This window comes from Pelophylax lessonae (assembly GCF_965119305.1).
Source record: "Pelophylax lessonae genome assembly, chromosome: 9".
NCBI classification, from domain to species: domain Eukaryota; kingdom Metazoa; phylum Chordata; class Amphibia; order Anura; family Ranidae; genus Pelophylax; species Pelophylax lessonae.
The window spans coordinates 75,681,001-75,707,075 of record NC_138776.1 but is presented as its reverse complement, the minus strand read 5'-3'; the positions used below and the strand labels follow the sequence as shown (position 1 = coordinate 75,707,075).

The window sequence follows — 26,075 nt, the reverse complement described above, 5'->3', positions numbered from 1 at the left end:
ACATTCTCATTCTTTGGACCCTTGTTACCTGGTCCGCCCTCTGTTGGGTCCGGTTGGTTCACTCCGCCACAGTCCCCACGATGGGCTTTTCTACTGGATCCCCTGCTCCATGGCTGCTGATTTTATTATTACTATTTTTTTTCCTTCAGTGTTTTTTTTTTTTCCTTTTTGAGCTGATCTACATATTTCTTGCATCTACTCTTGGTGAGTGGACAAGCTCTGCGAAAAGCGTAGAATGTTAGGATGACAAGGGATTATTTTATTATGCGACAATATTTATGCCTATACTGCGATGAATATGAAGTTAAATTTTTATACCTATTTATTGATTGAGGATTAGCTCATTATATATAACAATTTTGAGTGTTAGGCTGACAAGCGATTATTTTAGTATGCGATAATATTCATGTCCTTACTGCGATTAATATGCAATTATATTTTTATACCTATAATGAGCTAATCCACAATCAATATATCGTATTTTGAGGTCTCTCATTTGATCGTACCATAAAATCTATTTATCCTACCATGTAATAAAAGTATTAGTATGCTTGTTTTGTGTGTTGCCTCATCTAAAGTCCCATGACCCATGTATTTTCTATTATATTTAGGGATGGAGGCATCTCGCTTTTAAAGCATCAGATCATTTTCCTTTTTTTTTTACTGCCATTTTAATAAGCAGAGGATTATGAATGTATATTCACTAACTGCAAGAATTGGGTTTATTATAATCTGCATATATTGAATTTATAAATCACTGGATTTGTTTGATATATACACACAAATAAACCACCATATTTATACATTTATAGTATTAGCAGTGCAGCAGCACTTCACTTGCACATTTGTATATATTATAGTTGTCGGAACACTAATTTAGTTGTATGAATTATTTATTCATTGATTGATAGAGTGGGAGTACCACTCATTTTTTAATATATTGTGGCCTACCAATCCTTAGATGTGGCAGCTGCATTTGTTTTCTGTTTTTAGACTTTATTTCCACCTGGTGATCTGGCCTGTACGGTGTCCTGTCTTAGGAAGCCTTCATTCTGAATGGAGGAGCAACAGAGGCACCCTTGGACAGCAGCATCGTCAATCTGGGGAGAAGGGAGTGTTAATTGCACCTAGCAAATTTAGATGGACTTCACTAACAGATTAAAGCTCAACTTTAGATAACACTTAAAGCGGCTCTTCAGTCATTTTTCATCTTTCCATCTATTAAATGTTAATGTTTTTGAAGAAATAAAGATTTTTTATTCAATGACACTGGAGTGCTGTCAAACCATTTCCTACACAATTACTACTTCCATGGTCCACGGACTAGACGTGCACCCAGCACAGACTGGATACTTGTCTCTCACCCGGAGCGGCATCAACCCCCCTTTGTGATAGTACATAGTACCCCCTACTTAGTCACAAAAAAAAAAAAACCCAGTAGGCAGTTTGACACTTTTTTTTTTAAATATAAAGAAGTCCCCCCCCCCTCCCCGATGTAGATCCATCTTCAATCACTATGGCCGTCATCACCACCAACCCGAAAGGAAAAAAAAAAAACACCACCGAACGAAGGCTTACGCCGTCTGACAGTTCTTAAATAACTAAAGGACGAGGCTACCTGATGATGTCCCCAGGTGGCCCTGCTCCTTGTGACATCACTGACCCAGCATGCTCCCGGTTGATGAGGTCACAAGGGGGCGGGGTCACCAGCTGACGTCGAAATGGCCCCGTACCCTAGTTTTTTAGGAACTTTCAGATGGCGTAGCAGAAAGTGATTTTTCTTCTTTTTTGGGTCGGTGGTGGCGGCGGGCATAATGAATGACAATGGATCTACATTGGGGGTCAGGGTAGTTTTTTTTTCTGCCACTAAACTCTCCTGCTAAAAAATTGCAGCTAAAATGCAGCTCAAAGCATGTGTGTGCATGAACACATAGGATAACATGCAGGGGAGTTTAGAGGCAGTTAAAAAAAACATCTGACTCCCAAAACAGCTGTGAAAATGCCCAGTGTGCATGAGGCCTAAATGGTTTTCTCAAACCTCTGCCATTTTGCTAGACAGCTAACAGATTTACTGGATGATCACCAGTTAAAAATTAAAGGGGGGAAAAAAAAGCCTAATAAAACACTAATGCAGCCACCACAGTTAAGGATTGGTAAGCTGCAATAAATTAAATTGTTATTTGGTTTAATACCACTTTAAGTGACAAAACTCAAAATCCAATATGTCTTGCGGGAAGATTCAGAATGCAGAGCTGGTGCTGAGCTTTTATAGAACACAAAACCCCCACCCCCAAACAGCCATGACCACTTTATTCAAGAACCTGTTATGGTTCTAATCAGATATAACAAAACACTGTATTTTAAAAGAACAGGGAAAGCAGCAGGAGGAATGCTGGGAACTTTCATGCAATACAGGAAACAATCAAATCTTTCAGCAGCTGCTAAAAATGAAGTATACGTTTTGGGTGAAATGTCCCTTTAAATAGGAAAACGTAAGGCAATAAAAATAAAACACAAAAATTGGACACACATTAGAATTAGAATATACTAATTGTTTCAAGAGGATGAAAGAAAACCCATAAAAGAAATAGGGCTGTCCCTTTCAATCATGAAACAAACTCCTGATCTGGAACAGAGGATGATTTACAGTAAGCTAATTAGCTACATGTCCGCATTGTCCAAAACAACCATAAATAAGGCACAAAAAGTATGAACCTGCAGAACAAACACAGCTGCTGTAGCTGTGATTAGGGAAATAATAAAGCCAGGCCTCAGGTACACTAATCTCCAGTGCAGAGCAGAATAGGCACCAATTAAAGAGGTGTAAAGGACCCAGCAATTGATTAGGTGTGCAGGGTAACAAAGCAATGAAGTCCTGTTAATTTGTTAGTATTTCTACATAACGGATAGAACTGCTACTTTCCCACCATTTCATGTCAACTGGAACACGATGAGCTAGAAATTTATTTATTTATAAGAGAAGTGTTTACATTACTGCACATAGACTCCAAAACTCCAGAAAGTATTCACAGAGCTTCGATTTTTCTAAATCGTATGTTACAGCCTTATTCCAAAATTGATTAAATTCATTATTTTCCTCAAACTTCTACAAACAATACCCCATAATGACAATGTGAAAGAAGTTTCTTTAAAATCTTTGCTAATTTATTAAAAATAAAAAAAGAAAAATAAAATCACATCTACATAAGTATTCACAGCCTTTGCTCAATACTTTGCTGAAGCACCTTTGGCACCGATTACAGCCTCAAGTTGCTTTATTAGTATGATGCTACAAGCTTGGCACACCTATTTTTGGGCATTTTCTCCCATTCTTCTTTGCAGGACCTCTCATGTTCCATCAGGTTGGATGGGGAGCATCAGTGCACAGATATTCAATCGGGTTCAAGTGTGGACTCTAGCTGGGCCCCTCAAGGACATTCACAGAGTTGTCCCGTAGCCACTACAATGTTATCTTGGCTGTGTGCTTAGGGTCGTTGTCCTGTTAGAAGATGAACCTTTGGCCCATTCTGAGGTCCAGAGTGCACTGGAACAGGTTTTCCTCAGGGATGTCTCTGTACATTGCTGCATTCATCTTTCCTTTGATCCTGACTAGTCTCCCAAGGCCTGCCACTGAAAATCATCACCACAGCATGATGCTGCCGCCACCATGCTTCACTGTAAGGATGGTATTGGCCAGGTGATGCGCAGTGCCTAGTTTCCTTCAGGTATGTCACTTGCTATTCAGGCCAAAGAGTTCAATCTTTGAGCATCAGACCGGAGAATTTTGTTTCTCATTGTCAGAGTCCTTCAGGTGCCTTTTGGCAAACTACAGGCGGGTTGTCATGTGCCTTTTACGAGGAGTGGCTTCCATCTGGCCACTCTACCATACAGGCCTGAATGGCGGAGTGCTGCAGAGATGATTGTTCTTCTGGAAGGTTCTCCTCTATCCAGAGAGAAAAGCTGGAGCTCGGTCAGAGTGATCATCGTGCTCTTGGTCACTTCCCTGAGGTGACCCGCTCTAGGAACAGTCCTCCATAGTTACATAGTAGTTGAGGTTGAAGAAAGACTATAGTCTATCCAGTTCAACCTGTGTAGGTATGTGTGGACGCAATCATCTCACATACCCCTGAATGTTATGATCCTTGAGATGTACGTCCAAGAGTCTTTTAAAAATAGCCATACTCCCCGCAGTTACTACCATTTGTGGTAGAGAATTCCACAATCTTGTAGTCCTTACTGTAAAAAAAAACCCTGCACGGCCTAAGGTTAAATCTCTTATCCTCTAATCGCATCGTATGGCCACGTGTCCTCATGCATTCATTGCGCCTGAACAGTTTTTTTTTTCTATGCTGAGATCACCATTGAGGTACTTGTATAGCGCTATCATGTCCCCTCTCAGGCATCTCCTTTCCAGAGAGAATAAATCAAGCGCTTGTAAGCGCTCATTATAATTTAGGTCCTCCAATCCCCTAATCAGTTTAGTTGCTCTCCTGTGGACTCTCTCCAGCTCCAACACATCCCTTCTGAGGACTGGTGACCAGAACTGGAAAGAATACTCCCGATGTGGTCGGACCAGTGATTTATAAAGTGGTAGGATTAAAGTTTTATCTCTGGAATACATCCCCTTCCTTATGCAAGCTAATATTCTGCCTGCTTTGGCAGCTGCCACTCGACATTGCATGCTACTGCTTAGTCTATCCTCTACCAAGACTCCCAGATCTTTCTCCACTTTTGATTCTCCCAGGGGTCCCCCCCCAAAGCGTATTGGGCGTTTATGTTTTTAGTCCCCAAGTGCAATACTTTATACTTCTCCACATTAAACCTCATTTGCCATGTAGTTGCCCACTCGGTTATTTTGTTCAGGTCATTCTGTAAGATTTCTGCCTCACTATGTGAAGTTATTGCTCTGCTTAATTTTGTGTCATCTGCAAAAACTGATATCGAGCTACTGATCCCATCCTCAATGCTATTTAGGAATAAATTGAACAAAATTGGTCCCAGGACTGAGCATTGGGGGGGACACAACTTACCACCCCAGACCAGTCTGAGTACGCATCATTTATTACCACCCTTTGGACACGCCCCTTTAACCAGTTTTGTATCCAAGCGCAAACCTTGTGGTCGATGCCTGCAGACCTTATTTTATAAATTAAGCGTTTGTGGGGAACTGTATCAAATGCCTTAGCAAAATCCAGGTACACCACATCTACAGGTCTCCCCCCATTTATCTCACAGCTCACCTCCTCGTAGAATGTTAACAGATTGGTTTGACAAGAATGTCCTTTTGTAAACCCCTGCTGATTACTACTGATGATGTTGTTCACTTTAGCAAACTCTTGGATATAGTTCCTTATCACCTCCAGAAGTTTACATACTATTGACGTCAGGCTGACCGGCCTATAATTTCCTGGGATATGCCTCTGCCCTTTTTTGAATATTGGTATCACGTTAGCTTTCCTCCAGTCACCTGGTACATTTCTCGTCAAAATACTATCTGCAAAGATCATGAACAGTGGTCTAGATATAACCTTACTGAGTTCTTTGAGTACTCTCGGATGTACGCCATCCGGGCCTGGTGATTTGTGCTAATTTTCTCCAGCCTTTCCCTGATTTCACCCTCTGTTAGCCAAAGCGGTATATCCTGTGAAGTACTGCTAACCATACAGTCATGGTCAGTGTACCCCTCCTTTTCCTGTGTAAAGACTGAGGAGAAAAAAAGCATTAAGCACAGTTGCTTTTTCAGTGTCCTCTGTAACCATCCTCCCATCAACGTTAATTTTGTGTGCAACATGCTCTGACCTCGTTTTTTTTTGCTGTTGATATATTTAAATAATTTTTTAGGGTTCTTTTTACTATCCTCTGCTATTCGTGTCTGAAAGTTGACTTTAGCCATTTTGATTTTGCATTTACATTTCTTATTTGCTTCCTTATATTGCTGGAAAGCCGATAATGTGCTCTCTGATTTATATTTCTTGAAGGCCTTTTTTTTTTCACTAAAGTTTTTTTACATTACGGTTAAGCCAGCCAGGTTTGGCTCTTCTAAATTTCGGTCACACAGGTCCTGGTGGTTCCAAACTTCCATTTACGGATGATGGAGGCCACTGTGCTCATTGGGACCTTTAATGCTGCAGAAATGTTTCTGTACCCATCCTCAGATCTGTGCCTTCATACAATCTGTCTGAGGTCTACAGACAATTCCTTAGACTTCATAGCTTGGGTTGTGCTCTCACATGCACGGCTAACTGTAGGGCCTTATATAGATGGGTGTGTGCCTTTCTAAATCATGTCCAATCAACTGAATTTACCACAGATAAACTCCAATCAAGTTGTAGAAACATCTCAAGGATGATCAGTGGAAACAGGATGCACCTGAGCTGAATTTCGAGTGTCATGGCAAAGACTGAATACCTATGTATTTGGCAAAATGTGCAAAATGTGGCAGCGGAGGGTGCAAACAAGCGGAGCTTCCCCTTTTGGGTGGAACTCTGCTTTAAGCTTTACAACTGCCTTGCAAACCAAACCGTAACCAAACTGACTGTGTGCGCAGGGCCTTACAAGGTTGTCCACGCATAGAAAACTTCCATCCAATGTTGCGGGTAGTTCAAAGAGTAACTACTAGTTTTGGCAAGAGAAAGGTTAGTTAAAGCCTAAATCAACATTAAATGGCTCTTTGATTAGTTAATTTGGGCCTGGTTGGCCCAAACTAACTATTTACCACACTTGCTGCACACGCTGTATTACCTGTTTGTAGTTTCCATGCTGTGTGCAGCTATACAGTGCTGTGTCCCGGCAGTGGGACAAAAAGTTCCCCTGCCTAGAGAAAAATAGTCGAACTGAGCACTGCTCAGCTATTCATGGGAAGCTTTTCTTTTATTCTAGACCTTTATTCTATAGAATAAGTTATAGAATATATGAATGTATTCTATGAATCTGATTGGCTGAAGCGAAGATTATAACATCATGTTTATAGTTCTTGCAGTAAATTGTTTGGGTTAAGCCCAAAGAATCATTTTTAAAAAGGGACTTTTAATGTGAAGTTAGTTTTTAAATCTTGCTCAGCGGTCTGGTAATAATACAGTGCATCCAGAAAGTATTCACAGTGCTTCACTTTTTCCACATTTTATGTTCGTGCTTTATTCCAAAATGGATTCCATTAAATTCATGATTTTCCTCAAATTCTACAAACATTACCCCATAATGACAACATGAAAGAAGTTTGTTTGAAATATTTACATATTTAAAATCTGTTGGGATGATTAATTACTTCACAGTACAGACAGCTACAGAAATCAGCGAAGAAGAGAGATTTCCCCTCACTTTCTGTTTGAGACACAAAGTTTTACCAGACTGGAAGTGAGGAAAAATCTGTAATGTACAACAATAAAAGGCTGACATACGTTTTAGCATTCCCATACTTAAAAGAAACATTTTGCTTCCGTTTGTGTTGCTGTTAGAGAGATTTACTCTCACTTCCTATACTAGGGACCAACTTTATGCCCAACAGGAATTAAAAATAAAACAATAAAACATTTGGCCATAGGTACACTTTAGGAGGTGATAACCTGTATTAGGCATTGTGAACTGAATTTTACTATACAAATAATAATTTAAAAAAAAAACACTAATGAAAATATTGGATGCAGTATCCTTTTGTGAATTTAGCTGAACATGATTTTGTGCTTAGCTTAGGTTTGCATCATTGACGGCCCCCTCCAGCTGGTTAAGACTTACCTTTTCACTCACAGGTTCACTTTAGGTGGAGCTTAATGTACACTGCATGAAGGTTTTAAATACCTTGAGACTATGAAGTCATTCCAGGGAAGACAATACATTCAGAATAGCTCATCCCCTGCGCATCAATTGCCCAGAGAGACCCATCAAATAGCATACATCTTACCTCTACTACTGACTTTAAATCCAGTCGAAAGTTAAAATCTCCAAAGACAAAGTAAGGAACTTTTTCAAATCGATGATCAGTAATACTGAAAAAAAATAAATAAATTAATTAATGACAATTCCACAATGTACTATATAAAGAACTCAATGAGCAGTGCATACTAAAGGTTTTCAATATCTGAACCTAAAAAATTAAACTGCATTCTACGTTGAGTGCCAGTGTAATCATGTAATGACTGAACAAACATTATGGCTGTTTCCATTATATAAAATGTAGATTTTTTTTTCTAGCTATATGTGTAAACAAAGACCTGATGTACATACTTATGATGTACAAAACGTATTCCCATAGATACTTTGTAATTATATATGTACACGACAGGAGACATATTAGCTCATTATATTATTACATAAGCAGGCTGCTTTTCAGTGCTACATATGCTGTACTGCTCCTTCACACATTGCAAGACCATGAGACAGTTCAACTCATTGAAAAGAATGTACTGCTGGATGAAATCTTAGCTCAAAAGCTGGTAACAGACATAACTAGAGACCCCTATAAAGCTTAATCTTCAGTATATACCTATATAATGAACAGCAAAGCATTCTTATATAAGCAAACAAAAATATGCAAACTTCATATAAAACACTTTAGGGTAAACACCGTAAGGGCCTGCATCAAAGTTTTGGCCTGTACCAAACAGTTTTGATTCATTTCAAACAGGTGTTGCATTCCCAAATACAGGCATGCAAACACTGCTTGCAGAAGGTTAAATGCAAGAAAGGAGGTCAACTGCAGGAGAAATGCACCTGTCAATAAATCCTGAATGATCTCAGAAGCATCTCAAACTGATGCAAAAAGTGATGCGCTGTTGACACAGGCCCCAATAACAGCTCATAATATGCACTGTTATTTCATTTTTTTCCCTTTTAGGCTGACGTGTAATTTCATTTTTTTTCCCTTTTTAGCCATCACATAATGACATCATCAGCCCGCCTCTCTGACTCAGCCAATTAGAGGAAGTTTTGTATTCAAACATTGAATACAAAGTTCCTATGAATGGCTGAGCGCCACTCAGAACAAAGCTATTTTGTGTCGGCTGTAAGGCAGGAAGGTCACATTTTGCACATGGAACACAGTGCTGTATACTGTAGGTAGCGAAGGCTACATAATGTTTATACAGCAGACCCAGCGGTATGTTAATGAGTGAAAAAAAATATTTAACCTGAAACTATGCCTGGAGATCAGCTTTAAGTCAAGAGCATGCACATCTACACATTGGAATGCCCTCTAAGCTTTAAGGACATGTCACCACTGGTACAGATTTTCTGCTGTACCTGGCATCAATAGGGTCCTATGCAGCTAATAATTGCAGATGCTGTGATGAACAGCAGTTGCATTAAACAACACAGGTAAATGGTGAAGATGGTGACTTTGTAGGTAGCTTCAATGCTTCAGAAATTCAATTGCTCAGCAAGCGATCTATAAAAGATTGGAAGTGTTGAAAAACAGACTCTTTAGAGGACAACTGCAAAAATGATGTAGCTGCTACAAAATCACTTGTGTGGTATATGTAGTAGAACTCGTAGATGGTCACAGTAAAAGGAAAAGAAAAAGGCCACGTACTACTCAAAGTGGACTCTGTGACGATCATCAGATATTGGCCCGGTTCTGTCTAAACTTTCTCTGCCTGCTTCTTACCACAATTCACAACACATTCACTTTAAACAAAGCCATGTTGCCCTTTGCCAATTTCAGTAATTCATTTTGATTTTTGGCATTGCTCAAGGTCATTTACAGCTAACATAAAAATAATGAATGTTAGTGAAGTTGCAGAAAGGCGTGACAGATGGCTTTTTAAATAAATTGATTTTTCAAGGAAGGTATGTGCAGCTAATTTTTCCCCAAAGTCATTTTTTTCTGAATTGACACTTCTTGCCAAAGAACTGCTACTTAAAGCTTGTTAACTAAATGGATATCACAAGTCAGGAATGATGGAGTCAAAAGATACTGGGCCAGACACAAAAAGAAATCAGTTAATTAAACCTCAATTACATTACTTTTACACATTTAAGGATTTCATAAAAATGATTAGTTTCACCTCATTTATGAGGACCACACTTTGCCCTGAAGGCAAAGACAGGCAGCCCTAAGTGCTTTGGCTGCTGGTTTCAGAATTGTAGAAGACCTGGTTTAGCTTCCTGGTCAAATGCCTCTGGTCCCTTGTAGAATTTAGTAAATTACCTTTTCCCAGACATTCATAAGACAGTATAACTAAACAGGTTATGGTGAGGAGACTAAAGGAATCAAAAAGCCCTCCAACCGAATCAGTGTGTAGAACAGTAAAGCCTTTTTAGAACAGAAAGTGTTTACATGTTTTTTTCCTTCACGCAATACATAAATTAGGAGGTTTTTCCTTATTTCAGGACAGTGGGTGGAACTATGCCAATCAGACAAATGCACATCCAAAGCTACTGGTGTAGAGATGTAGATAAAGTCTAATATTATAGAGCCAGTTATTACAAGCTGCACACAGCTTTTTTTTCTCCTGAAGTAGAGTGCTTTGTCGAAGCTCTGTGAAAAAAAAGTGAACCGTGAAATCAAAGCACACAAAAAAGTGCACCTCCGGAGGTTCAAGGCTCCTGACAGAGACAAGGGTACACCTTGGTCTACCTAGGCCAAAGCAACATGGACCCACTTCTTAGGGTCCACCAATTACTTGGTGAGGTCCTCTCCCGGAGAGAGCCCTCCAAATGGTGAAGAACAAAAGACCCAAAAGGCCACAAAACCTCCCCCCAGACATCAGGGCAGGCCCCCCGATAACCTGCACCCTCAGTCTATGTGCAAAAACAAACTCTGTATTTTATTTTTTATGTTCAAGAATAAATAGCAACTTTTTTGTTGTTGACGTTTTTCACTATGTGTAATACACAGCAGACCTTTTGACCAGCACAAAAATCGCCCTGGATGGCCAAAAGGCCTGCCCCCTACAGGCTTGTGCAAGTAAAGTATAAAGTGATGTGATAATGCCAGTGAAGAACACCATGGTGTACAACCCAAAGTGTCTTTCTGGCACCCCTGGACATTACTAGGAGCTCTTTGTGTCTCCCAGTCCCAGGTCAGACAAATGAAGCCCCAGTCAAACCAGCAAGGCATTAGAACTTAGGGAGGGTCCTACCTTCAACTAGGGACAAGCCTGGTGCACTAGGTCAGATTCAAACTGGGAAGAAAGACATTCCAAGCTACATTCAGCTTTTTTATTTTTTTATTTACACACTCCAAAGCTTAACAACCGGTGCAAAAAAAGTGTGCACACAAAAGTGAGAACACAAAAAAGTGCACAGGGTATACACATGGTCCTCCTCTGAAGAGAAAGGACCCTTGTCCTGATCCCCCTGGGGCGCAAGGCTCCTGAAGGGATTGGGGTACTCACAGGCCCACCTAGTTGAAAGCAGGCAGGCCCTGTTCTCTGGGAGGACTGCTGCGACAGTCCACCCCAAGTACTGGGTGGGGCTACTCCAAAGGGAGAACCCCATGAGAGAGGGTGAACCAGACCAGAAAGCCATGTCTTCCCCCTCTCAAGACTTTCATGGCAGGCCCAAGGACCTACACCCTACTAATCATGCTGTGAGATAGTGCATCCCATGCTAAGTGACAAACACACATAAAATGGAGAAATAAAAAGGGGCAAGTGCTTAGTGTCATAGTGCAATACCATGGCAGGTCCTTTAGCCAGGAATAAAAAATTCCAGCCAAAAGGCCTGGTCCTAGGGGTGCAGTGAACTTTATACAATGAGTATTACGGCACCCCTTGACTGCCACCCCAGGGGCACTTAAACCACGGGCTTCTTTCACAGCCCGGCTCCCCAGCCAGACAAATGTAGCCCCATCCCTACCAGGATGCATCAAAACCTGAGACAGCTAAGGGAGAGCCTTTCCTGCAACTGGGGACAAGCCTTGTGCACAAGGCCAGATTGAACCCAGGAGGAAAAAGGCCCTCCCACCACCATCACCATTCCTATTATCAGTTATTGTAAACATAAAATGAGAACAGCTGGGACATTGGATCATCTCTTATTTGCCCGCCAGGCTATAAGCAGCCAATCCAACACGGTTTTCATATAAGGAGAGTTCTGCAATCAAGATGACACAATATCCAGAATTTTACAGTTAAGATCAGGAAAGATAGACTTGTTATAGACCAAATAAATAAAAAATGCTATGATAAATTAAAATGGCTTACTCTGCTTTGCAGCTTTATTGCTGCAGCTAAGAATTTTATAAATGTTTTCACATGAAGAAGTCATAAGTTGTCCCTGTGAGGACATCCATTGGTGAACAGTACAAGGGATATATCATTACAATATGCAGCAGGATAGTATGATTCATTCCACAAAGGGTGAACAGGAGGTTAACTAGTAACAACATTAGCTGTATATACAATATCATAATACATCATGCACTGTGCTCAAACAGGGAAATGAAACTTTTAAGCTTATTTTAAAGGGACAATTTTACAAAAAGTGGGCATTTTAATGAATGTGTGAGCTCCCAAAACCAGGAAAACTGTTTTAAGCACATTTAGAGAACAGTGGCCAAGGTGGTTCCAAAAACCAAAAAGAATAAAAAAATTGGATAACTGCTGCTGTTTTATGAGGGCTCTAAATACATAGTAGAAAATATGACATTCAATCTTTTCTGGTTGTGAATCTTTCACTGTCTCTTAAAATATTCAGCAGGAAGAATGACCTAAAGTGGATGTTTGGAGAATGTCACATTCACTGTTTTAGGACTATGCCTCTAAGTGGGTGATGCCTCTAAGAGGATACAAGTAGTAAGGTTGCAAATATTAATTAGAAAACATTCAGACTGATGCCAGTTTGTGGACTTATAATTTGGTTTGTAAAGGTAGCTGTACACAGGTATGAAAAATTGTTTAATATAGATTCTTGCAACTGTATCCGTCAACTGTGTCAGGCAGTCTTTTGTTATTTCAAATCCTTTAGAGCCTTGTAACTGTTAATGCACTCAAAATACATTTGCCTTGACAAAGTGCTGTTGTAGGTTTTAGGTTATGCTTTCATTTTGTGGGCTGTAGTGAGTTTTGGACATCTGTTATTTGTGAAGGAAACACTTCCAGCAGCCAAGTTCCTCTCTCTTAGGCTCCATGCACATTTGGCCTAAAAAATGCCAGTTCCCTTAGCAGGAAAAAAAAAATGCTCATATTGAGCATTTTTGTACACAGTTTAGCGTTTTTTTTCTGCCAGAAAGCTTGAATCAAATACCAAAAGGGTTTTTTTTTTTTTTTTTTGCTGCCTCCTTAAATAATGCCTAAATAATCGTCCTAATGTGCATGGACACATAGGATGACATTGAGCTACTTCTACAGGTAAAACACAAAACTCCTGTAGAAGCAGTGATTTTTAAGCCAGTGAGCCTTGGCCCTTAGGCGCCAGGGAGCAGTGAGGGGACAAGTGCCCAAGAAGATGAGCAGAAAAAATGTCTGGTCCCAAGAGCAGGATATTAGCTTGGTTCATAAAGGAAACTGACTTTGATCCATTACCCTGCAGGATGGCTTATGAAGAGGTGTTGGGAACCAAGACTGACGAGTAAGGTAATTGATGCACAATGTACTATTAAAATGTCATTTTTTGCCTGGAGTTGGGCTTTACAAGGGCAGTTACCTTGGTTCTGGCTGGACTACCTAAGAAGTCACTATAAGAAGCATGCAGAATGAGATTTCAGACTTCACGGCCTGTATGCTTGTCATGGATTAGTGACATGCTTGGTAGTGAAGCAAAGCTTAAGACAATAGCTCTAAAGCTTTATCCTATAGTGCCAGTTCACACTGGTATGATGCGGGAACACTGGGAATCCACTGCGGGTTCCCGCATCGCACAGACTTGCAGGCAGTTCACACTGCCATATGCGAACAGCTGGGAGTGTCAATACAAAGTTAATCACACCCCCAGATTAGTTCGTATATCGCAGTGCGAACTGTCAATTTGGATAGGAATCGGATCGCATAGGTGTGAACACCCATGCAATTCGATTCTGGTGCGGACAAAAAAAAAAAAAAGGGTCCTGCACGTCTTTGCTCTGAATGTGATGAGAATTCAACCATACAATCTGTATGGCTTAATTTGCATCGCACAGACATCACATGGTGTTTGCAGAGCAGTGCAATTCACATGCGATGTCCGACATTGCTATCGTTTGAAAAGTAGATGTATGGGTAAAAGTACCGGTTGATCCTACTATTATATCAATTCATTTCCTTTAACAGGGTTACAAGGCTATTGATTCTGCAGTGAAATCACTCCAGCATTGTCACCCTGGAGATAGGGTTGTCTAAAATTGAAGTGTAGTTTTATCTAAACTTCAAGAAAGCAAGAAATTAAAGTTTAACTTCAGCTAACACTTCCTAAAGCTTAAAGTGTAAGTTCATTTATAGCAAAATTAAAAAAAAAAATGCTATATATTTCAAGAATTCTTGAATAGTACACACCAGTGTTCCTCATTTTCAAATGTCGCTCATGCTTGCCATTGCATATAAAGTCGAAGGGAGCGTCGGATCTGTGCAAAAACTGAAGGTTCTTTGATCCCTCTCAGTCCATCAGTTTACAGGATTGGCTGGACCCTGCAAGTGTGCACTCCCTAGCGACCACTCTGTCCCGGTCAAACAGCACATATGCGCAGAGCGCACTTTCCTTCTCTAGTTAGAGTGGCTAGATTTAAAAAAAAAAAAAAAAGCTAACTGTTGTAAGCATAAGCTAGTGCAGATTTATAGATGGATATAAACAATTAATACATAAATTCAAACAAAAATGTTTTACTTTTCTTTAGTCTCCCTTGTAACACATACGTTTTATTGGCGTTACAAATAAAAAAAAAAAAAAAAAAAAAAAACCTTGAAAATTGGCATAGGCTTTTCACTCAATTCACATTAAAAAAAAAAAAAAAGTCCAAAGAAATGTGTCAAGTACAGCAGCATTGGCTGCATTTGCCCTGCAATACTTTCTCTACATATGCATAGAGCTGGAAAAAAACACAGATAAATACAAGCAATTTGAAGTGGGAGGCGGATGAGTATAATTCAATGTGACAAGGGGCACACTGATTTAGCTAAACCATTTCTCAGGGCACTTTGTAAGGAGGATCATCTGCATTATTCACTTAATAGCCATGTCTAATGCAATAGCCTGGAGGGTTTTGTCCTGAGCCAAGGTATCAGCTGCAGGTCAGAAGGTAACATACTGTTTACACGATTATTTCCTAAAGCACTTATCTCGCAGTCGGTGTGAAAGTTGACTTTACTGTTTGTAAGGAGGCCAAAAGAATTGAAGGAATAGGAAAAATTAGCCACACTGAGCTAGAGCTGAATGGCTGATGTGGGAGGTCTGAATTAGCCTTACTGTGGCTCTCAGCCGGGTAACTTATTAGTGGCGTCATTGCAGTTCATTCAAGCAAACCACAACAGTGTCACCAACATTCCCACACAAAGACAAAGTTCTTCACACAGTCTATAAACATGCTTCCCCTAGCCAATTCATCCTGCCTTGACATCACTGAAAAAGGTCCCCTCTCTTGCGTTTTCATACACAAAAAGATACAGCTAAATGGGTTGCATGGGGCATTAGTAGGGGGGCATCAGTTGCAAAATTTCCTGGGAAGTATTAGATCAAATTACTTTGTGTGTTTAATAAAATCTATCAATAGAAGCTGATAAATATGGCAAAGTGCAATGAACATGGTGAAATAAAGTGCTCTTTGCACAGTACATACATATCGCCATTACCTTTGCTGTATATATTTAAAAAAAAAAAAATGAATTGGACTGGGTGGACTTGCCTTTTTTCAACCTGTCTATAACTATGAATTACCAGCAGCTTTTTAAGTTTACATATTCCCTGGAATCCCTGTAAAACAGAGACCTGGCTCAGAGGGAATGCACTTTTTAAAGGATGTCTTCCATATGCAGAGGGCCCACTGTTTTGTAAGGAAACAGAAGGTTCGACTGGAAGGAACTTTAATAAAATAAATAAAAAATAAAAGGACAGAAAGTGATTGAAACAAAATAGGAAGGTTAAATGTGCAAGTTCCTTGAATATATAAAATAAGCACATGGTGAATTTTTCTTTCAATTTTCTATTGAATTCTACAAGTGATATACTTTAATATTTGCTAACTGCCAGGATCTAAACAATCTACAGCCCTGTCATTGAGAGAACCAGCCTTTAAAACCCTAAATCAGAGGTGACTTATTTTGTAACTTAAAAACAAATCTCTTTTTGGTAACCCTACAGTGATGTATAAACCATTGTGAAAAGGGAACACACATCTGTACTCGTTACACCTGCTGGAAAATAAGAAAAAAATGTACTGTTCTATTTACTGATCTCTACTTTCCAATTAACATTCAACCTAATCCTTACATCTTTTGATGTGGAAAGACCTATTTAAATATGAATCTTCTGAAAGTAGCCATGAGCAGGCTAAGAGGACCTCTTTTGCATTCTGTCAGTTCATCGAGAGGTAGAGGGGAACATGTATAGTAGGGTACAATGGAAACTTTGCATAGCAGCTAGGTGCAAGGACAGAAGTAAGCAATACCCCACTGTCCACATTTACAACAAAGAAGACATTCTCTAGTCAGCGTTATTGTCACGTAAAAGGTCAGTGAAAGGTGACTGGACAAAGAAAGACCATGTATTGGGAGAGGAAGAGATCCATCTCCCAATACCTTCTCAGTACCACACGGCTGCTGACAGGCTGAATTACAAAGAGGGCAGGCTACTGAAAACTGGTATACTTGATGGAATTCATTTCTTATGAACTATGCAGAAATATTTGCTAAACTAACCAAAAAAAAATAAAGTTTGTACTACATTAATTTGCAATTTTCATCATGTGCAATCAAGCTTTCCGGGGCAACCCTATACACCAGGGTCCCAAAAATGATAATGATCAACATTTATCTAAAGAGTCCAAAAAAAAAAAAAAAATACAAGGATGATTTTATAATTACCTTGTTCCATAGAGTGAAAAGATTTACTGCATTTTTTTTTTTTTTTGCCAATTTAAAAAAAATTAGAAGTAGAACTATTGGCAAAACTCCCCCCCCCCCCCAGTATTTTGGATAGAGCAAGGGAGGGTTACCCCTATTGATTAATTTGTTGCCATTATGTGACCCATTACTGAAACTTCCCTTCACTTCCTGTCCTATAGCCATAACAGGAAGTGAGCAGAAGTCCCTGCAAACTAAGGGAATTCATTAGCCCGTCCCCCAGGTCACCAGAACTAGTGTCCACAGTCAAAGACTTCCCCTCTTACTTTTCTGGAGACAACCCAAAATTTGGGATTTTCTCTTACTTTCATTTTTAATAATGATAAACAGGACAAATAGAGAGGGTGAATTTTCCCAACAGGGCCACAGACAGCAACAAAAATGACAGCGGTTCTAACCCCTGTCCACTATAAAAAAAAAAAAAAAAAGTTCCTTTAGCTTTACCTTTAGTTATTCTTTAACCACTTGCCGTCAAAGTGGTTCGTTATCGTCCAGCGACGTACGTCTACGTCGCTGGACTCCTCCCCTGGTGGGCGGCGCGTGCGTGCCACCGGAGGCTTGCTCCCGCTGTATTCAGTCACAGCGGGAGTCGGGCAAGGGGAGGAGCGGCGGTGACCACCACCGATCTTCCCCGATCGTCGGGGATCGAGTGTGGAGATCCGCCCATTTGTGTAAACAAAGCGGCGGATCTCCTAAGTGACAGGCAGGGTCAGATTGCGGGATTCAGCATAGCTGAACCTGCTATCTGTGCCTGCGTCACACAGTCCCCTCCCCCCCACACACGTCAGTAAGCACCAGGCAAACATTAACCCCTTGATCAACAATAAAAGTTAACCCCTTCCCTGCCAGTGTCATTTTTACAGTAACAGTGCATATTTATAGCACTGATTACTGTAGTAATGTCACTGGTACCCCCAAAAGTGTCAAAAATGTCAGTCAAGGGTCCGATCTGTCCGCCGCAATGTCGCAGTCCCGCAAAAAAAAAAAAAAAAAAAAAAAAAAAAAAAAAAAAAAAATCGCAGATCGCCGCCATTACTATTTAAAAAAAAAAACAATAAAAATTACATAAATTTCCCGTAGTTAGTAGCTGCGATAATTTTTGCGCAAACCAATCAAAATACGCTTATTGCGATTTCTTTTACCAAAAATATGTAGCAGAAAACAAATTGGCCTACAATGTTAAAAAATTTTGATTTTTACATTTTTTTTGGGGAATTTCATATAAAAAAATGTGAAAAATAGTTATTTTTTCAAAATTGTCGCTGTTTTTTTGTTTATAGCGCAAAAAGTAAAAAAATCGCACAGGTGATCAAATACCACCAAAAGAAAGCTCTATTTGTGGGGAAAAAAGGACAAATTTATTTTTTTGAGTACAGCATTGCACGACCGCGTAATTGTCCGTTAATGTAACGCAGTGCCGAATCGCAAAATATGGCCTGGTCAGGAATGGGGTAAAATCTTCCGGTCTTAAAGCGGTTAAAAATACGCTCATTGAGAATTTTTTTGTCAAAGACATGTAGCTAAATACATTTTGGCCTAAATATATGACAAAAATTGAATATATTGGATATTTTTTATCAAAGTAGAAACATTTTCAAAATTGTCGCATTTTTTTATTAATATCGCAAAAAATGAAAAGCGCAGAGGTGATCAAATACCACCAAAAGAAAGCTCAGTTTGTGGGGAAAAAAAAGGACGTAAATTTACTTTGGGTACAGCGTTGCATGACTGCGCAATTGTCAGTTAAATTTGCACAGTGCCGAATCGCAAAATGTGGCCTGGACGTAAAGCAGGAAAATCTTCCGGTGGTAAAGTGGTTAAAACAATGTGATTCCCCCCGCATTTCACTACTTCTGTGTCACCACATTGGAAACAATTTCTTCATGAGTTTCACTTTTCCTACAGCTACAACCTCATTTTTTTTTCCAGCAGCACCTGACCCGGTGTCATTACTCATTTACAACACATAAAAGCTGTAAAAGCCCTCTAATGTAAAACATTTTTAAACTTAAAATAAATCCAAAATCTTCATTTTACAAATGACATTTTCCAATTAGAAGTGTTTGCAGATACCTGCAGCAGCTTTCATTGCCCTTTTCTACAAAAACACACCCACTCATGCTTATAATACCCTACTGGCTAACATTATGACCATTCACCATAAGCCGTCAAGGCATGGGCTCCACTAGGACTCTGGAGGTTTACTGCCGTATCTGGTACCAAGTTGTCAGTAGCAGATCCTTTAAGGCCTGTTCATACAAAATGAACAGGTGCCACACAGTGAAATGCAGCAGTTTACTGTCCGCCAGCCGTCTGTTCTGGCTGCAGCGACCTGGCAATAGGGGGCAGTGTGGTGTGCGATTCAGTACATCACACATCCCCATTTTTTCTTTAAATACAAGATGTATTCAAATTGCACATAAGTGAAACTTCATTCATGAGACTGCACTGCTGTACAGTGACATGTGATCATGTTTAGTGTGCGGTGATAAAATGCAGCACGTCTGCATTTTATCACAAATCACTGCAGCGCAGCTCCAGGCTGCATTTCAGTGTGAATAGATCACACAGAGAATAATGGTTTTATTTTCTTGTGTCCTAGTGGTGACTGGCATTCCTCAGTGCAGAAAACTGATGGTTACTGCACTATGAGTGAATTGGTACCAAATCCTGTATATTGCAAGGTGGTGCCTCCATGGAATGGACTTGTTTTTCCAGTACATCCCACATATGCTCGATTGAATTGAAATCTGAAAAATTTGGAGGCAATACTTTAAGTTCGTTGTTGCATTCCTCAAACCATTCTTGAACCTTCTTTCATTGCTCTATGGTCCAGTTCTGCTTTTATTGCCCATTGTAGGCAGTTGATGTCCCCTAAAAATAACACACAGTCATTAATATATAAACCTCTGGCAACAAAAGTGAGCACACCCCTAAGTGTAAATGTCCAAATTGGGCCCGAATCGTCAAAATTTTGTGTGGCCACTATTATTTTCCAGCACTGCCTTAACCCTCTTGGGCATGGAGTTCAGCAGAGCTTCACAGGTTGCCACTATAATCCTCTTCCACTCCTCGATGATGACATCACAGAGCTTGTGGATGTTGGAGACCTTGCGCTCCTCCACGACCTTGCGCTCCTCCACCTTCCGTTTGAGGTTGCCCCACAGATGCTCAATAGAGTTTAGCTCTGGAGACATGTTTGGCCAGTTCATCACCTTTACTTTCAGCTTCTTTAGCAAGGCAACGGTCATCTTGGAGGTGTGTTTGGGGTCGTTCTGTTGGAATCCTGCACTGCGGCCCAGTCTCTGAAGGGAGGGGATCATGATCCATTTCAGTATGTCAGAGTACAGGTTGGCATTCATGGGTCCCTCAATGAACTGTAGTCCCCCAGTGCTGGTAGCACTCATGCAGCCCCAGACCATGACACTCCCACCACCATGCTTGACTGTAGGCAAGACACACTTGTCTTTGTACTCCTCACCTCACGCTTGACACCATCTGAACCAAATAAGTTTATCTTGGTCTCATTAGACCACAGGACATGGTTACAGTTATCTATGTGCTTAGTTTGCTTTTCTTCAGCAAACTGTTTGCTGGCTTTCCTGTGCATCAAGGAGAGGCTTCCTTTTGGGAGGACAGCAATGAAGACCAATTTGATGCAGTGTGCGGTGTATGGTCTAAATATTGACAGGTTGACACCCCCCCCCCCCACCCATTCAACCTCTGCAGCAATGCTGGCAGCACCCTATTTCCCAAAGACAACCTCTGTATACGACGCTGATCCCGTGCACTTAACTTCTTTGGTCGACCATGGCGAGGCCTGTTCTGAGTGGAACCTGCCCTGTTAATCCGCTGTATTGTCTTGGCCACCATACTGCAGCTAGGATTCAGGGTCTTTGCAATCTTTCCTATAGCCTAGGCCATCTTTATGTAGAGCAACAATCTTTTCTTCAGATCCTCAGAGTTTTTTTGCAATGAGGTGCCATGTTGAACTTCCAGTGACCAGTATGAGAGAGTGAGAGCGATAACCCCAAATGACCCAATACCTGCTCCCCATTCACACCTGAGACCTTGTAACACTAATTACATGACACTAGGGTGGGAAAATGGCTAATTGGGCCCAATTTGGACATTTTCACTTAGGGGTGTATTTAATTTTGTTGCCAGCGGTTTAGACATTAATGGAAATTAATCACTGTGTGTTGAGTTATTTTGAGGGGACAGCACATTTACACTGTTATACAAGCTGTACACTCACTACTTTACATTGTAGCAAAGTGTAATTTATTCAGTGTCGTCACATGAAAAGATTAATATTTACAAAAACGTGAGGGGTGTACTCACTTTTGTGAGATACTGTATTATCGTCCATAGCCGACAGTCGGCTGTTTTGTAATGACAACCGATGAGGCTGAGAAGCCGCTCGGCTGTCATTACAAGGAGCGGGAGGGGAAGCCCCCCCTCTCTCCCACGGCTTGCCCGGAAGACCCGGGCAACCAGCCTGCAGGGCCACTGAAGACCCAATCAAAGCCGCATTCTCCATGTAAAAACCCGGAAAGTGATGTCATGACATCACTTCCGGGTTATCAGCGCCAGATTCAAAAAGATTACAGCATTCAAAACAGCCAAACTTGGCATTTTGAATGCTTTTAAGTGCAGAGGTGGGGTTTGGGGTCTTTTAGACCTCCAGATCCCTCCACAATAGTACCCGTCAGGCAAAAAAAAAAATATATATTTTTTTTTAAATGTAAGAAAATATCAGCCAATTACGATATGCAATGGGCAAAATATCGGTATCGGCAACGAAAAACCGACATCGAACGATCATATATATATATATATATATATATATATATATATATATATATATATATATATATATATATATATATACATACATACATACATACATACATACACACACACAATTTTAATTACTCAATCTGCAAGGTATATGAAAAGGAGCCAGGAGCTCCACCTGCTGGCTGGCATTGTAAATATTAAATATTCATAAACAAGATTTTATATTTACCCAACTAAAAACAAAAAAATATTGTGATTTTTTTTAAAAAAAAAGGTACTTGAAAAGGATATATATATACATATATATATACACACACATATACATACACACACACACACACACACACACTATACTGTACATTCTAACTATTCACAGTTTTAATTCTTTTATTTTTTCCTCCGGAAAAAATTTAATCTGACAACATACTAAATATTTTGATGGCTGCTTTAAAGAAACTCATAAGCAAATGGAGGATGCCGAAATTTACGCTTCTCTTAAGAATGCTATTTCCTTGTCTGTCAGGCTTATACTTTAGCTTCATTGCTGACCCGGAACAGGTAAAAAAAAGTAAGGAATTCAGACACTTTTCTCACACTCATTGAAAGCATGCTTGCTCCAGCTCTGTGACTCAAACCTATTTCTGTAAGAACGCTAATATTTCAAAAGGAAAGCAGAAATATCAGCCCTCAATACTCCTATCATGGCAGAGTCACTTAAAAATATTGAGAAGATGTGGGGACTGCCATTGCTGTTCTCTCCTGAAAAGGACTTGCAGTTATGATGATCATTTTAATACTTTGACTCACTAACCACATAAAGTTATGTAGATCAGACATTCTAGCTTTGTAGCTCAGAGAGTGTACTGAAAAGACAGCCAGCCAGGCAACTAGCATTTAATGGAAAACACATCAGCAATAGCAATCCCCATATTAGTCTTATGGCATTGTTTTGTTTAGGGTGTCTAAAGACCTAAAATGATCTTGCTGGTTAGGGTCAGTCTGCAGCACGCTCGGAGATCTCTAGACATCCACTGATCAGTCGTTTTGGGAGGGGTATTGAGTTGGATTTTCCATGGCTGGCTGCTTTTGTTTTCTCTACTAGAAAAGTTAGGAGTGTTTAGCAGGGCTCCTCCACCATACACCTAAAACATGCACAAACTAATCTAAATGTGAAAATTGAAAGGAAATGTATAGTGGTTTTGTACCATTTCCTTCCTTTATTATGATCAGGACTACTGGTCAAAGACACACTAAATGTCCAAATACTTAATCTTCTAACAGATAGCGATGCAGTAATATGCATGTATCTTCACTGTTTGTTACACCAACTAGGAAACACACTGAAAACGTAATGAAGGTTTTATGGTGACTCCTAGTGGAAATATAGTACACATACAAGATACAAGGAAGGGTTTTTTTTTTTTTTCCCCTGTAAAGACAATTGAGATTAAACCAATGTTGTTACCCCAAACTGAACATAGCAATAATCAGGAAGTGCAGCATACAAGAGAAACAGAAAATCATTTACAGAGACAAAAGTCTATAAATGAAAAAAGGATATTTTCTGCGCTGGGATATAAGTGACAGGCTGCAGCCTACCTCACATATCACATAAAAGGGATATGAAAAATTAAAATTAAAGCGAGGAATAGGCAGCGCTGCCTGAGGGACAAGTTACACGTGTATTCACACAGTAGATAAAAATACAGATCTTTAGTAAAATACTACTGAGGGTGTGCTACTAGAATAATGAAATCATATGTCTATAATAAAATAGCGTTCAAAGTACAAACCCATCATAAAAGAAAATTTGTTCATGAAGTGCTTAATTGCAAAGGATGCATATATCAAACCAAAAAAAGTGTTAATATAAAGTGACTTGGTGCCAATAGGGTGACAGTAACAAAAAAAAAATATATATATATATGTTATCAACCGATATTGGTTTTCCATTGCAGATACTGATATTTTGGCCATTGCATAGCGGTATCGGCAGATATTGGCTATTGACCCCAAACCCCTCCTCTGCACTTAAAAGTAGGGATCGACCGATTATCGGCAAAGCCGATATATCGGAATCGGCCTTTTGATTTACCGATATGTCGGGAAAGTGCATGTACCAGGGTGATGCGTGCAGCTAGAGGCATCATCCGGTACCGGTGTCCATAGCCGACGGGCCGGCTGTCTTGTATTGATAACCGATGGGGCTGAGAAGCCGCTCGGCTGTCATTCCAAGGAGCGGGAGGGGACGACTCCCCCCTCCAGTCGCCTTCCGCGGCTGGTCCGGGTCTCCTGTCCCACCGGGAGATGCGGGCATCCTACCTTCACTGCCGCCGTCTGACTGGGTCTCCATCTGCACCGCCGCCGTCTGACCGAGTCTCCATTTCTTTGAATTCGGCGCTGCCGAATACTAGAAAGTAAGGTCATGTCATGACGTCACTTCCGGGTACTGGCAGCGCTGAATTCAAAACCTTACAGCATTCAAAACAGCCAAACTTGGCGTTTTGAATGCTTTAAGTGCAGAGGAGGGGTTTGGGGTATTTTAGACCACCAGATCACTCCACTACAGTACCTGTACACAAAAAAAAAAAAAAAAAAAAATGTTATGTCCGAAAATATTGGCAGATTTTGGCCGATACCGATATCCGATGACCAAAATATCAGTATCGGTGGTAAATAAAACGATATTGGTCGATCACTACTTAAAAGCATTCAAAACGCCAAGTTTGACTGTTTTGAATGCTGTCAATTTTTTTAATCTGGCGCTGAGTACCCGGAAGTGATGTCATGACATCACTTCCGGGTTTTTACATGGAGACCCAATCAGAGCCGAATGTCGCTTTGAGTAGGTCTTCGGCGGCCCTGCGGGCTGGTTGACCCGACCCTGGGAGACCCGGGCGAGCCGCAGAAGGCAGCGGGAGGGTGGGGGAATGGGTAAATTCCCTCCCGCTCCTTGTAATGACAGCCGAGTGGCTTCTCAGCCACATCAGTTGTCATTACAAGACAGCCGACTGTTGGCTATGGACGCCAGTACCGGGGTGATGCCTCTAGCTGCAGGCATCACTCCGGTACAAGCACTTTCCTGAAATATCGGCCACCTTGTTGGCCGATTCCGATATATTGGGGAAAGTGCATATCGGCCCTAGATATTCGGTCGATCACGAATATATATATATAATTGATAAATTCATAAATTCAAACAAAAGTAAAAAAATAAAAAAACTCGGTGCCAGTGATTTGCAATCTTCAGTGATCAACCATAAGAGTGTGGGTACCTCTCTCCAAGGTCCGCACTCACCAAAAAGATGAACCCCTGCAGGGGTCATAGGCATTGATCACAGAACTGTATATCTTCTCCTATATGCCCAACAGTAGAGACCTCTGATATGAAGTACAAACGCCAATCTCTTAAGGTACTCAGTTCCAGTGAATTACCACAGGTCCACAAGTCATGTTCTGCATAATCAAAGAGTACCCAAACTTTTGTGTCACTGTGAGACAGGAATACTTTCTGTAATGGGTGCTTCAATTCACGTAACAGCTGCAGCAAAGCCAGCGCGTCACGCCTCGGGGAGCTGTGTGGAAGCGGGAACTTCTTTTCAGGGGCTGCTGAAGGAAACTGGCCAGTCTATAAATGTTGGCTGCATATAGTTAAAATTCAAAGAGACATTTGAAATCAAATATTTAATCTTAAACTAGCTATAATGCTTTTAGATTTCCCTTGTTCTGCCCCTGGGCCGAAGAGAGAAAATCAATAGATTCCTCTATCCACACTAAAACGCATAGATGGAGGAATTTGCACTCCTGGCTATTGTAATCAGATAGCCATAGCACCCATTGCTGTCTGAATACCAAAAAAGTTACTGCATGTAATCGGATGCGTCAGTTGATCTATAAGACGTATGCTTGCCATACACTATACGAAAAATCGCTCAAAATCATTTTCTAAAAACGAACACTCAGCTGTGAGAGCAAACGATCGTGCCATCATATAATGACCGATAAATCGTTCAATGGACATAAATGAATCCATTTTTTGTTTGTATTATCACATATACCTAGTGCAAACCGTTTGGACGAGAAATACAACCTTCTAATTTATCGTTCATTCAGCAGAAAAATTCCAAACTTGTCCTTCAGCTCAAAAAAGTCACAACCGATTCCCGATTCGTGCCCATAAACTGGCCAAAAAACGAAACTGTACAAATGACCGACTTTTGGCCAATTTTTCGTATAGTGTATGGCCAGCACAAGTCTCTGCAATGTCTGTGCGATGCGAATTCAGCCATACAGGTGGTATGGCTGAAT

The 26,075-nt window shown here is 40.4% G+C and overlaps 1 protein-coding gene across 2 annotated transcripts in view; it reads right to left on the bottom strand.

Moving 5' to 3' along the window:
* INPP5A (inositol polyphosphate-5-phosphatase A) overlaps positions 1-26,075 on the bottom strand; it is a 734,986-nt gene that overhangs the window by 233,303 nt on the left and 475,608 nt on the right. For both annotated transcript variants that reach the window (XM_082269250.1, XM_082269249.1), the window contains exon 9: positions 7,898-7,982. In XM_082269250.1, coding sequence (XP_082125376.1) covers positions 7,898-7,982 — 85 coding nt within the window. The remainder of the gene's footprint in view (positions 1-7,897; positions 7,983-26,075) is intronic.